Here is a 15065-nt window from a genome sequence, read left to right on the forward strand (position 1 = left end):
CTCTTCATTCTAGCGTTTTAGCGCCATTTTGCTTTTCCATTGCTTCAAAAACATGTTTGACCTGTATATAAAATGAGTTCAATGTTCTTTTAGATTGCGGAATATTACAAAATAAGGCAATTTTAATTTCTTATGGTATGTTTATCGAAATAAGCTATATAAATTGAAACTACCTGTTATACTTTATGTGGGAAAAGTCGGGGTGGTCCTAAACCGACCCCCAGATTTTACACTGTGATTGTTTACACGTTCTCTCTGGCGCTTGCCATCAATGGCTCGCACACGCTTGGTTCATCGAGCTGCTCTCACCACCGGGGGAACGCATCTGATTTTGCTGTCAGATACTTCTGATAACCTAATACCCAAATCGTACATCTCGCTGGAATGGATCGTATATTTTGCATGGCGTGACAACAACTTCTGAAGACAGTAATTTTTTCTCTATTTTAGGACCGATCTTAATCAAATATTGTGGGTTGTCGACCCTCATTGTTTGCTCAGAGAAACTCAAGTATAAAAATGTTTGAACTTAGATTCATCTGATAAACTAAAAAAAAAAAATTTTGTGACGTGACAACGCTTCAGAACACCTGTTTTTCAAATCCATGTTTCTCACAAATTACAAAATGAAACCTAGGTCTACAAACGGTTCTTCAAACGAGTATTTAATTATCCATTCAATGGTATATAGACATTGAATTCGTTTCAAAACACTTATGATATAACTAGTGCTTATTCAAATAATTGAGTTAGCGCGCAAAAATGTTTGTTTTGATTTCACGATCGAGGAAAAGAAGACAAAGGCGCGGATTGCGTTAAGACATTTCAATATTCTGATAATGGTTGTCATAAGGTGCGTTGTTAACTGAAAAAATATATCTCGTCAATCCATCATTCCTTGGAAAAGTTATGGCTTCCGTTTTAACATATCCCGTATTTCAACTTGCCCCGGTGTACCTTATTGAAATAATGGTACAGATGGGGTGAAACGGACAGTTGCCAGTGGGAGTGAGATGAAATTGGTCGCTTGAATTTAAAAAAAAAGTTATTTTTGAAAAAAAAAACAAAAATGATTTTCGGACCACTTGAAACTGGAAATAACTGGAAACTGGAAAATATATAAAATACGGGTCTAGTATTTTGCAACCCACCGATTTTCAGAACAAAACCACCGATTCTCACGGAAATCTGAGAAACTCTTTATCGATTTGGCATATAATGGCTGATCATAGATAACGTGCAGAGTGGATAATATTGACCGAGTGAAAGCTATCGGTGCAATTGTCATAATTTTTCGAGTTGTAAGATTTGTTTTGCACATTCCACTCCATTCAACTTCTGTAAAATCAGTTCCAGAATAATATCTAGCACTGTAGACATACCTAGATTTGTTTCTATAATTCTAATAAATTATTTATGTTATTTGGTAATGCGAGAAACAACAAAACAACACTATCTAATGTGACTCGGCAAAATAATTTATTTCTGTCATTTATGTGTATAGATAACTTACCTACAATTTTAAACGCAAATATGTACACACCAAAACAGAATTTCAAAAAAAAACTTTTAAATTCCATTAAACTTAACAAACATAACAGAACCGTTCAAGTTATAGATTGCATCTATCTTGATTAGTTGGGTTGGTATTTCAGCAATTTCAAAAATTGTAAAGTACTAGTGCATTAATCTGACTCGTAATTTCTTCGTCGTAATCACTAACGTGCAACTATATCGCGCAAATGTTGGTGGGAAACTGTGGATTTCTTATGTAGTTTCAATGGGATAGTAAGGACTTAAAAGCTGATGATCGGTCTCTCCTCGTTGCGAGCAGCGTATCGATGGAAATGGATATAACTACGCTTTGTGCTTATATCGTGTAATTTGTGGCTGGATTTTCGACTCTCTACCACAGCGATAGTTGAAAATGTGATAATTGACACTTGATGTACGATCGAGATACACTTGATGCTGTAGATATTGTTGCGAAAGATGCCTCCTTCCCGACGCGAAAGGGCCTCGCAATTTTTTTTTTCGAAAACGGAAAACAACGTGAAGCGAATCGTTTTCACTACCGTTTAAAAATTTCACGCGCTGAAATTATTCCAACAAACACGGGTTGATCTGTTTTAAAAAAGCCTCGTTATCCTGGGAAGAAATGGTTGAAATGATTACCCATCTGTGACCCCAAATTTTACATAACTGATATGAATACTCACGCTATTCGCCGGTAGTGATTCAGCCATTCCTCCAACATTTGGGCGACTAAAAGCGGACGTTTATGCAGTCTCTGTTGTGCAACTAGAAGTCCTCCCTCAGTTTCGCATACATCAAGCCATTGTCGCATAATTGCCTCTTCTCGGCCAATCTGAAAAAATGGAGTTATTAAACATTCGAACCCAGCTGCGTGCTGAAATTTATTTACTTCATTGTTATTCAGAAAATGAATAGGTAGCAGCTTCATCTCACAATCCATGAGCGGTAAAAATGTGATGTCTTCTCGCTCATCGCGAGCCGCATCGATTCGTGAGTACGGTTCAGTTGGTACTAGGGCGCTGAAATGGCCTCTCGTATATCCTAGAGCTATTGGTGACGTTATGCAGAAGCTGTTCTCCCATAACAACGGTAAATACACTCCTTCGAATCGTGCATAGCCAATGTCTTCGCCTCGAAAGCTCTTAACATATTTTACCCCGTAAACAATTATAGGCCTGCGTAGAATGTGGGCCAGAGCGAAAATGTGCAGTTGTTCCAGCGATGATCCAGGCTGACTAGCGAGTGCCAGAAGAGTACTCCAGTCTTCTTCGAGCTGCGTTTCGGATACAGTATAGTGTAACATAGCGGCTTGCATGTCTTCGTTTTCCTTCCAACGGGGATAGAAACTACGGAAGACAGACGTTAAATTCAAACAAATAAGAGAATCAGAATGAATTCTTACAAATTTCCACATTGGTGCAAACTATCTGCGAGAGCTCTTCTCAACGTGTTATCCCGATCGAATACACCCCACGTGGCTTGCATCGCGGAATCGAGTAGACAATCGCCGGCGCTTCGATTCCATAGCACCATCAATCGGGATCCCAAACGTTCCGTGATTTCCAATGACCAATTTAACGCAGGTGGTTTCATTTCCAACTGCTTCTGAGCATCTCGGTCGAGAAGTTCCTCGTAAAGTTGCTCTTGCAAAGCCAGCGAAAGATCTTCAATATCAGCTGGCAGGGAGAATGTGGCGTGTTCATTTACGTACTGACAATTGAACGAAGCTTTGCGGATACGAAGTGATTGGGCAAAATGTCGTCTAATATCACTGGCTAGATCGGGAGCAACATATGATGGTACCCGTTTGATGCCGGGCCCCGAACCAGAAATTTGCGCCAACAGAAGGGGTAACATTTCGTCACGGTGAAATCGAATAGCCAGGTGAATTAGGGTGTGACCAGCATCGAACTCCATACCATCGTGATTCAGCGCATTGACCTCCGCCAGCGTTAGTGCCCGACCCGGATCCCCACCACAATCCAGATAGGTTTCCACAGCTTGAAAATTGTTCTCCGCAATTCCAACACACGCGTTAAGCCACTGCCAATCAGGTTGGCGCCTAAGCTGACGCATGTGCCTCTCTTGCTGGTAATTATCGAGATTATTCATAGCTTCATGTTCACGGCCATGTTGTTGATTACGTTTGTTATTAACCACAATGTTACTTGCAACATTCTCGTCATGCTCGGGAGAATGTTTGGCCAGGGCCTGATTCGTGCGGCAACTAATTGTTTCGCGTGGATTCAAACACATTGAGCATTTTATCGATTTCGGCCAATTTTCATAAGTACAAACGGAACAGAACCATTTCCCCGCGTTCGCAACAGAACGTGTATTCAAGGGAGAGGCCGCAGTAGGTGATGGTTGCTTACCTCCACTACTACCCGAGCTGCATTCCTTTGCATTATCTAGGGTTCGCTCTGTTGTCGTCGAAGCATTTCTAGTAATGGGTGAGTTGTTCCGCCGCCTTCTGTCATTGCTGCCACCCACAGGAAACGGTTCCAATGACTCCTCATCCTTCGAGCTTCGACAAATGTTAATCGCGTTCAATTTATCACTCAAACAGTCGTACTCTGATATCACTTTAGGTGGCGAGGATTTCTGAGGCTGGGTTTTTTGACTGAACAACTTGACGGGGAAGTCATCTTCCCGTTTATTATTACATTGCAAACAACGGCGCGATTGCGGTAAATTTAGATAAGTACAAGCAATGCAGGGCCACTTTTGATTGCTGTCCATATCGCTGAAGGAATTTGTCAGTGGTCCACTGGCAAGATTGGAGGTAGACCTTTTCGTTGTACTTAGCTGCTGTGTGGGGCTAAGCCTGCATAAATGAAATGAAAAACAAACAAATGAAATATATCCATCTCAAATTGTCATTTAAATTCACAGAACAGAGTATTTTCAGTTTATGCTTAATATGACTCATAGTTTGATTAAATTGCCTATTATTACATCAAAGCTGTTCAAACTCAGTTGATGGAAGCCGGGCGAACGCGACGGTTATGTGGGTTAAGGTACTAGGATCGATATAATTGATTATATTTACATCAGACTATTTTGTCATAAACGTTAAAATTCTTGACAAAGAGCATTACCGTTTATAAATAACTAGCTGACCCGACAAACTTCGTCCCGCCAAAAATGTATTTTTCGTTATCACATCCACGATTTCTTAATAAGCGCATGTTCATGTTCAATCGCAGGATTATTCATTGATTGATCTTCTAATCTACCCTTTAAAATAACCTTTTACTATAAAATTCCTAATACTTCTACCAAAACTCGTCATTATAATATCAGATTTTTCTACCACTTGCAAATAACATGTTTCTCCGTTACGTTACATGCCAAATTTGGTTTTAGTTGCTTGATTAATTCTCGAGTAATGAAGAATTTGTGTTTCATTTGTATGGCAATCACCTCTTAGAGAGCGGGAGGGTGTCCAACCACCATCGAATCATTTACTGCACCCTTAAAACTCTATAATTTGGTTTCATTTGCCTGATTAATTCGCGAGTAATGCAGAAATTTGTGCTTCATTTGTATGGCCAACATTTGACTATGACACAAATATTGGAAAACTTAACCGTGGAAGATAAGAGTTTCTTCGACCAACAGGAGAGCCGGAAGAGCCGTTGGCTGCATATCAACCTTTTCACCTACATTGTAGGTCCTGCAACATCGAGTTTCACACCAGATGGGCCAATCAGAAGTTGGATATCGCTGTTCTAGCTGTTCTGTAAAGACACGAATTTCGTATGTTTTTTCGAGCATTGAACAATATAGTAATTAATATTTCTACTATCCATTATTTTCTTATTTGTTTGGTCATCTTTTCAAAATATTGAAATAATTAAACGAATAATAATATTCGAAATTAAAAAGGTTGCAAGCTTCAATGGAAAATGTTTTTAGAAAAAATGATGAGATGTCGTATTCATATCAAATATGAAATGTATCGGTTCAGTATTCGAGGCAAACGCGTTCAAAATTATACTGTATCTCAAAGGTATAATTCCAGGCGATTCTTTAAATATGTTTTTTTATCGTAGTGCCCAACTCCAAATGGCGCTTTTTATATATTTCTGATGTAGGACTACGTCTTTCATTTCTATACCGGGGTGTAAAATCAAAGTTTGGAAAACGAAAGCGTTACGCCGGAGACCGAGATTTTGAGCGTTAATAGCTCCTAAACAACTGAACGAAATGGTATGATAAACACTTCATTCGAAAGATAAAATGTCTACGCGTTATATACTTGTTACTTTTTGATCCAAAAACTTGTTTCAATAGTCTTAAAATTGCTTTCAAAACAGGCTATTGAAATCACCAATCGGTATATAAGCGAGCGCCGCTCGGAAATCCACTCAGTTAAAATTGAACAGCGATTGGAGCATGTTGTCGCTGTTGTGGTGAAGCTCTTCGTTTATCACGAAAGCGCGGATGAACGGTGTCACCAAGAGTCTGTTTGTGCACCTTAGGCCAGAAGGGAATCCATCAGGAGGAGAGTGATGCCACAAACGGTTCCCCGGGAAGATCTCGTAGCAGTCGCTACACACACACACACACACATACACGCGCGGAATTCTGTCCGTTTGGATGCCATTCAACATCGAGAAAGATCCGGAAAATAATCTGCCAGTTCCTCTGGGAATTTAAAAATACATTCATGTGAAAGAGTTTATTTGAATGTTTTCTATCCATGTAACACTGTGACCAAATATGTTTCAATCAAGTGCTATTAGCAGATGGTTATCGAATTAGCATTAACCACTGGTGGGCTTCCACTTTCGAGGAAAATGTGGAAATATCTAATCGTTACTGAAAATAATCTGCCAGTTCCTCTGGGAATTTAAAAATACATTCATGTGAAAGAGTTTATTTTAATGTTTTCTATCCATGTAACACTGTGACCAAATATGTTTCAATCAAGTGCTTCAAGGAAAATGTGGAAATATCTAATCGTTACTGAAAATAATCTGCCAGTTCCTCTGGGAATTTAAAAATACATTCATGTGAAAGAGTTTATTTTAATGTTTTCTATCCATGTAACACTGTGACCAAATATGATTCAATCAAAGGCTATTAACAGATGGTTATCGAGTTAGCATTAACCACTGGTGGGCTTCCAGTATCGAGGAAAATGTGGAAATATCTAATCGTTACTGAAAATAATCTGCCAGTTCCTCTGGGAATTTAAAATTACATTCATGTGAAAGAGTTTATTTTAATGTTTTCTATCCATGTAACACTGTGACCAAATACATTTGGTTTTGTGATTTTTCAATCAATCGCAATTAACAGGATAGCTTCTGAAGATTATTCTTCCCCATCAGTAGGATATTTCCGTATCCAATATTGGATGCATAAAACCTTGTGCCTCCAACGTAACGCTCTCGTTTTCGAAGTCCCCCAAATATTCATTCATTCAGAATGAATTCAGATTCAATTTCAAACAAATGATCTATAAATCAACGATAGTCCTACGTCACCCTTGCGGTTAAACCATAGATATAACCCACTTCCTGTTTTTTATATTTCAAAGTTACAGAAATACTTTTTTTTTCATTAATGAGATATCTATACAGCGAAGCTTCGATATAACGTACCCTCGTTATAAAGTACCCTCGATATAACGTACATTTTACCTCGATATAACGTACACATTTCCAAAGTGTAAAGGAAGAAAATTTTCAATATTTTTTTTCTGATAGAACAATGAATTATCTGTATTGTGATGCTAAAACAAGTTTTGTACCTTCAATCAATCCCGAAATACAGCTGGTTTTGTAATTCCGGATTCTAAACGAATCAAGCTTTAATCAACAGTACGAAGGGAAACATCATGAGAAAGGCTGGTTTCGTCTTCTGATTGAAGTTATTCATTAACTTTACTAAAACAGCAACACAATAATGTATTATAGACTACGTTTGTGAGTACTTTATTATGCTTCGATATAACGTACAATGTACGTTATATCGAAGTTTACCTGTATTAGGGTGGCAATAGAAGTAAGGAAAAAAATTTCATCATCGAATCTCAAAAACCGATCATGTACAATTTGTTTATTGGCCCAAAAAAAAGATCTGTGCAAAATTTCAGCTCAATCGGACATGATTTAGGGGTGCCTCAAAGCACTCAAAGTTTTGATGTTTTGACTACTCATGTTAAGTCCGTTAACGGTCGATTTTCAGGCAAAAATTTTTTTCGAGGTAACACCAGATATCAACGTTTTATGCATTTTAAAGTCATTTGACAAAAAAAAATGAGTGAGTTATATCTATGATATAACCGCAAGGTTGACGTGGAACTACCTTAGCTTAGCAATCATTCGTTTCTATTGATTAAATTCTTGATTGAATGAAACAGTTTCCAAATTCAATTGAGTTCAATATATTTGCTCTGTGAGTGAAAAAAATGAACAAATGCCGTGTAAAGTCAATTCATTTATTGTGATTGATTGTTCTTCGTTACAAGTAAATTTAATGACGGACCTTTTACGTTTCGTATGATGACTAGAACAAAATATATGTACGGAAGAATTATCAAACGTTTGATGAACCAGCCTAAGGCTGAAAATCTTTCCAATAAAGACAAAAAAAAATTATCAAACGATTATTTTATTTTACATTTCCCTCTGAAGTTTACATCCCAAAAGTGTACATACTTCTCGAATCTCGAATTTGCTTGAAACTGGGAAGTTCATTCGCTTCTAGTGTCTGCACGATTTTCCCAGGTTCCTAAGTTTAGAAGGTCATGTTAGGACAGACATATTCCACTCTGCACAAAGGCAAGCGAGGACAAAAGTACTCGCAGTTTGCATTTATTTGCAGAGCCGATTTCCCCAGAAACCTCGGTTTTGAAGTCTGTGTTAGGGAAACACATTTCAATCAGAACAAAAATACCCCCGATTTGTATGAATTCGCAACGCCGATTTCCCCACGCTCCATGGATTTGAAGTCTGTGTTAGGGAAACACATTCCAGTCGGAACAAAAATACCCCCGACTTGCATGAATTTGAAATACCGATTTTTCCAGGCACCTTGGTTTAGAAATCTCTTTTAGGGAACACATTTCGGTGGGAACAAAAGCTCCCCCTACTTTCGTGTGTTCTTCTTCTTTTTGGCTTTAAGAGGGTTTAAACTTTTCAGTTCACTCGCCTCTAGGCTCTTTCGTGTGTTTGCAATGCCGATTTCGCTGCTTGGTTTTAAAGTCTGTGTTAGGGAACATTTTTCGATGAGAACAAAAGTCCCCCTACTTTCATGTATTTGCAATGCCGATTTCCCCAAGGCTGCTTGATTTTGATGGCTGTGTTAGGGAAACCGTAAATCGGGCCAATCAAAACGATGCAGTTAGGGCGTTTAGATAACGCCTAATATTTTAAAGTTATTCAATTGTTTATCTAATGAAAAACAACATTTTGTTAGTTGCGATAGATGCGTAGAAATATTCCCTATCAAGTGATGCAAACATCTTTCCTATCCAGTACGAAATGTTCGAGCTATAAGCATTCGAAATCTTTCATTTTTTCCTCCATGTTCTGTGTTTAGGTTTTCATTTTACCCTCCATATATTCCGGTTAGACGTAGTCCCACGTCAAAAAATTCAAAAGACTCAAACTATGACGGCTGTGCGACACTAGTAAATGAAGTCCGATTGAGCTGATTTGTTGCATATGGTAGTTTTTCGTGGAAATCAACACGTTTCATCAAGTTCCCTTTGCAAATTCGAAGATCCCTTTTTTTTAATACATCCATTGGCACTCTAATGGACATATAGTGGGGGGATAGCGTAGAAGTTTATCGCTCGTGAATGGAATGATTTAATCCACCTAGAAGTGATATTGTGCTTTTCAGCAGTATAAACGGAGAGACCTCCAACTATTTTTCTTTTAGTTCCAGTCAGTTTCTAGAGTTCTAGACAGTCCTCCTTTGGCAATTTGATTTCCGTTTATAGAAGCAGGATATTACTTAGAAATAGAATAAACAGATTTTTCAAAGATTTCCATCTCACTCCTACTGGCAACTGTCCGTTCTACCCCACCAAGACAATTATTTCAATAATTTAAATTTTCCATTCACAAATGAGTTTACTTTTTTTACCAAATTTGGCATGTGAAGGTGGTTCGTGGAAAATTCATTTTTTAAACAAATCTGACGATTGATGAAAAATGCATTCTATAAAGTGCACTTAAGGCGTGGTACACAAATTACGTAACGCTAAAAATGCGGCTTTTGGACACCTAAGCACCACCCCAACTATGGGTGGTCTTCCATCCACATTAATTATGATCACTGGCTTGATTATTCATCGATACCGAATAATCTCGAATTCAGATAGCTCGCCAACCCTTTTCATGTGCGTGCAACTTTTGAGAAAATGCGTTCGAAGAACAGAGCCTTCTTGAACGAACTTCAACATCCATTAAACCACTGTATTGAACTGCTTCAGCATGACCAAGGTTATTTTGCATCCTGTGATAACAGATGGAATAAGCTTATGTTCAGCAGCCATGACAAAACCATGATCTGGTAGATTGACGCGATATTCGAGGTGCCTGTTTACAAGCCATTACAACACGTGGTTTATCATCTCGGCTCAGGAAACACACCTTATTCGGTCCCAGAATCGAATCTAGCTGCTCAAGATTTTTTATAGAACAATTCCACCCCAAATCAACCGGCTGCTGACCCGACCCTCTCCGATTTTTTTGAAACTTGGTACTTATGATGGAAACTACCTAAAATCACTATTTTGACGTAGGACTACGTCTAACCGGAAGATATAGGGGGTGAAATGGAAATCTAGGCACTGAACAAGTAGGAAAAAATGCAAGATTTGGAACGCTTATAACTCGAGCATTTCTCAATAGATCGCAAAGGTTTTTGCATCAATTGATAGGAAATATATCTACGCGTCTATCATAACGAATAACATTTCATTTTTCTTGAGATTAATAATTGAATAATTGTGAAATATCAAGCATTGTTCAAATGCACTATGTGCCCATTTTTGATTGGTCCATTTTGTGCTCCTCAAATCGTACCGACCAAAACGGGCAACCAGAGCAGCAGCGAAATAGAATGAAGCACGATTGGAAAGGAAAAAGAAAAAATATGAACGAAGCATTGGTCGCAGTCTCACACATGCGTAATTCTCGAGCCAGCCAGTCAGCTTAAAAATCCCCGATCCGCTGCTGTAACGATCATCCTTTGTGTGGATACCGACTGGACAACATCGTTGCTGGACGAGCTGGACGGCGAGGGATCGAGTGCCTTTCTCAAGGCAAGAGGGCGGAGGTGGTGGCGCTGGAGTAGAGTAGAGTAGAGTTTTCAAAGGGCCTTTCTCAAGGCTAGAGACGAATGAACTGCAAAAGTTTAAAGTCTCTATAATACAATACCTACCTACCTACCGTAACGATCATTCTCATTCAAACCGTACACCACATCGGTTCGCAACACAACACATCAACAAACCAACCCAAGCAGCCATGTCTGGACATGGTAAAGTAAGAAAAGTGAAGGGAAAGGCAAAATCTCGCTCGAACCGTGTTGATCTGGAGTTCCCCGCAAGGGTAGCTAGGCCGAGCGCGTTAGTACCAGTGCACCAGTCCACCTAGCCGGCGTTATATAGTTTCGGCCGCCGAAGAGATCGAGTTAGCTGGCAAAGCTGCTCGCGACGATAAGAAAACCCGCATTCGGAACAGAACACATTCGGTTCGGTGGACATCAAGACAACAGGCAGTTGCAGCGAGTGGCGAGTGGCAAACGCAATCGCAAAACGGCATCAGGTAGCAGAAGAAAAAAGTTTGTTCTTTATACAAACTGCTTTAGTGGCAAATCCAGAACAAGGCGGCATCAAGGGCGTTCGAAATGGTTTTTTTCAAAATCACGAGTACAAAGTTTTCTAAATTGGAACCATTCCATATAACAAGGCGCTTTTCAGGGCCATTAAACCTTCCAAAAAAGAGTTTACGAAATACAGTTCAATGCTTTCTAAAACATTATCCAAAATAATAATAAAACACAAATTGATTTTTTCATAATTTGTTTGCCAGGATCTGATGAGTATGTGAATTTGCCAGTTGTTCTGAACTTATTGATAGTTGGGGACTTTCCTGATTATTAAATTTTCACCAATTCTTAAATTGTTTCCAGATTGAAAGTACAGTAATTTACAATTAGTTCGACATTTAGCTAATTGGACGGACATGTAATGCGACTTATTTAGTTGGACATTTTTGTAAACATAGAGATCCAAATTATGACCCCACATTGAAAGTCGACACTGTACCACTGTCATCGCAAATGTTCAATTACAGGTTAAAATCGCCTCCAATGCGACACTGAGTGGCGATTCGGCACGTCGCATTGAATGTAATTTACTGTACAACATGTCACAAAGCTGAATGGGAAGAAATTTTCCAACTGTGAAAGCTGTGGCGAGTGGCAAACGCAATAGCTAAACAGGAAGGTTTAACCGAACAAGATGGGAATATCGAGTGATAACAAAAACACAACACCAATGGTTCTTTTCAGAACCATCAACATATTCATAAAGAGTAAACAATAAACTAATCCATTTTTCAGGTAGATAGGTAGGTATTCACGTAGGAGAAGAAAATAAAACAATATATTTAAAATATATATTTAACAAAAGCTGTCCCTTTGTATAGTCCTACGTCACTCCGGTTATGTCCCCGACATTACCCACCCGTCTTTTTATTATCATATGACCAATTTAAATTACTACTGATTTTTTGAAAGGGCGTAATTAAAATCATTGATTTTTCATTCAAAAAAGCGTAACTCAAAATCCAGATGTCTGATTAAAATATGATGTTTGACAAAGTTGTTTGAAAATAAATCATCTATTCAATTAAAACTTATATCTCAAAACACATGTCCCCCCTCGATATTTTTTATTGTATATTTTTATTTGAAAGCCCTTTTAATTTAACAAAGTTTGACGTACAGTGGCGCCGTGGTAAACTCACCAAAATGGTAACCATTTAAGAAAAGTAACATAAAAGACGAAATCTACAAGCGATTCTACATGAAAAACTATATACAACTTTTTATCCTAGGACCGAGATATAACCAATTTAATATAACTAAAATCATGTTCGTGAAATATTAGAAAATACATACTGCTGCTCAACATTACTACTAAGGTTTCGACATCGTATTCACTAACATTGTTTTCACTATGAAGAAATGGTTATATCTCGAGAGCGGTTAGTCATAGGATAAAAAGTTGTATATAGTTTTTCATGTAGAATCGCTCGTAGATTTCATGTTTTTATGTTACTTTTCTTAAATGGTTACCATTTTGATGAGTTTTCCACGGCACCACTGTACTTCAGAATTTGTTGAATTGGAAGGGCTTTCCAATAAAAAATACACAAAAAAATATCGAAGGGGGAGTGTTTTGAGATATAAAAATTTTCAGGATTGAATTAAATTTTTGAGAAGGATTTTTTAACAGTATATCAAAAAATTTATTTTTTTATAAATGGTGCATCTATTTTCTAACAATTTTGTCGAACATCACGATTTTTTAGAAAAAGCATTCAATGTTTCTGCATACGCCTCTATAAAAAATATATTATATACAAATATTTATTCCATGAAACGGAGAAAGATGTTATTTACAAGTGAACCAAGAATCTTGAGCGAACATTGTGTCTGAAAATATATTTATATTATAATGACGAGTTTTGGTAGAAGTAATAGGAAAATTATATTAAAGGAAATTGAAAAGGGCCAGTTAGAAGATTAATCAATGGCGAGTTCTGCGATAGAACCCACGAACGTTTGCTTAGTAAGAAAACCAAAGAATTCATATAAAAAAAAATTAGGCGGGACGAAGGCGGACGTTTGCCCGATTAATTTACGTATATACCATATACATATTTTTGTAGCATTAAAAGTAGTAAAACACTGCAAAAGACAAGGCAGCAATAATACAAAAGATAATGCGAAAAATTAAATGGCCATCTAATGAGTTTCGGCTCTGCTGACGCAAATACGTAAGTAGCATACTCTCTTAGATGCTCTCTATTTTCGATAAGTAAATAGAAATTGAGCAATGTGAAGGATCCTAGATGGAAGATATGACATAACAGCGTCTGGATAAAGCGTTCATTGTTGCCCATATTTTCTCAAGAGTATACAATTAAAATCAACGAAATTATATATCTTTAAGAGTCTTGTTGGTGGCTTTCGTGACGGAAGTGACGGAACAATCGTTTGACGTTTTTTTCTTCTTCAACGGCACGAAGAAGAAAAAAACTTCGTCTTGACATATCAAGTTTCCAAAACAGCATATATATCATATAAATATTCAAGTTCAGTATAGACAGTTTATGCGTAAGGACATAATGTAAACTACTTGCACAAATGCGGATGTGAAATCAATTATCACCCCATTATATCTTTTTCATACAAAAAATGACAAATGAATGCATGGTTAATATAATCCTAATACACAAATAAGTAAACAATAATAGTGAAATTGTGTTTGCCACCGTATCACAACAAAACAATCAGAACAGAAATAATCTACGAAAAAATAAAAGTAAACATTCCCATTCCCTTCTATATCACTCACCTGAAAATGTCTTCGTTTAACAGTGGTTTTTGGCCTTTGCACATGGTGCATTTAAGCGAAAGTGGAAAATTTTCATATGTGCAATATTCGCATACCCACTTCGCTTGTTGCTGATTCTGTGTGTTGTCTGGTTGCGATTGCCGATGCTGCTCATTCTCGGGTTTATTTTCATCGTCTCTTTGGCTCGAAATCGAAGGGAATTCTGACATAGTCTTTCTTTAGTGATTTACACTTATTCGATTCTCAGTGGGTTGCGGTTTCCAAACCAAATGATTCTAATTAGCTGATGAGTCAGTTTTCCATTACATTTATTCCTGCAGATAATTCCTGTAATACGACATTGGGAAATACACAAAAGTGAAAAATAAACTCTTGTTTAGAATTTTGTGACAGAGCATTATTCACGAGAAACAAAAGCAGGCTTCCAAATTTTGGCACAAATACAATACACTGAAAAAGCGGATGGACAAGGGTAAAATTTCGCAATTCTGCGATCGTGTTTCTTCTACAGCTGATTCGGGACTAGTTATAATCGAGAAAGGGCACAAACAATGCAAGCAATGATCCACGCAAATTAGCGAATATTACCATTTATTCTCACTAAATTGGAAATTTTGTGAACAGAAAATATATCCACCGAATCCAGAAGAAGGTAAATATTGTTATTTTACACTTTGGTTTGGATTTGGCAACCAATCCTAGCGGACAATTATCAGTTCTCCGATCGTGACGAAATCTAAAATGTAAATAATAACCCGGAAATACACCATAATCGCGGTTCAATTGTTGTTAGAAAACAATCACCATTTTGACACAAAATCTATTTCTGTGCGACGTTCACGAAACACAAAATTTTCATCGTCTGACAGCTTTACGTAAGTTTAGTACATACACAACAAAAAACAAACTT

At 37.6% G+C, this 15065-nt stretch overlaps 1 protein-coding gene across 5 annotated transcripts; it reads right to left on the reverse strand.

Annotated features, from left to right (window-relative positions):
- Window positions 1-1455: 1455 nt before the first annotated feature.
- Window positions 1456-15040, reverse strand: LOC129779224 (ubiquitin thioesterase trabid). Of its 5 annotated transcripts, XM_055786579.1 has the most exons (7): window positions 14960-15040; window positions 14744-14891; window positions 14156-14482; window positions 2939-4363; window positions 2426-2882; window positions 2220-2368; window positions 1456-2148 (listed from the first exon to the last, which is right to left on the reverse strand). In XM_055786579.1, exons 3-7 carry the CDS (start codon window positions 14362-14364, stop codon window positions 2130-2132), a joined length of 2259 nt encoding a protein of 752 aa, XP_055642554.1. In that variant the 5' UTR covers window positions 14365-14482; window positions 14744-14891; window positions 14960-15040; the 3' UTR covers window positions 1456-2129. The 5 variants fall into 5 exon arrangements, with proteins under 5 accessions (XP_055642554.1, XP_055642553.1, XP_055642555.1 ...); XM_055786578.1 differs by lacking the exon at window positions 14960-15040 and having other exon boundaries at window positions 14744-14953; XM_055786580.1 differs by lacking the exon at window positions 14960-15040 and having other exon boundaries at window positions 14827-14876.
- Window positions 15041-15065: the final 25 nt, after the last annotated feature.

This window comes from Toxorhynchites rutilus, chromosome 3, assembly GCF_029784135.1.
Source record: "Toxorhynchites rutilus septentrionalis strain SRP chromosome 3, ASM2978413v1, whole genome shotgun sequence".
Classification (NCBI taxonomy): Eukaryota; Metazoa; Arthropoda; class Insecta; order Diptera; family Culicidae; genus Toxorhynchites; species Toxorhynchites rutilus.

Bases quoted from the DNA above. Each gene is read 5' to 3' on its own strand.
- LOC129779224 (XM_055786579.1), bottom strand. From the start codon at position 14,364: ATGTCAGAATTCCCTTCGATTTCGAGCCAAAGAGACGATGAAAATAAA. The intron at 4,364-14,155 runs GTGAGTGATATA...TCATTTATGCAG, and splicing joins TTAAACGAAGACATTTTCAG to GCTTAGCCCCACACAGCAGC. The intron at 2,369-2,425 runs GTAAATAAATTT...CCATTTTTTCAG, and splicing joins ATTTTCTGAATAACAATGAA to ATTGGCCGAGAAGAGGCAAT.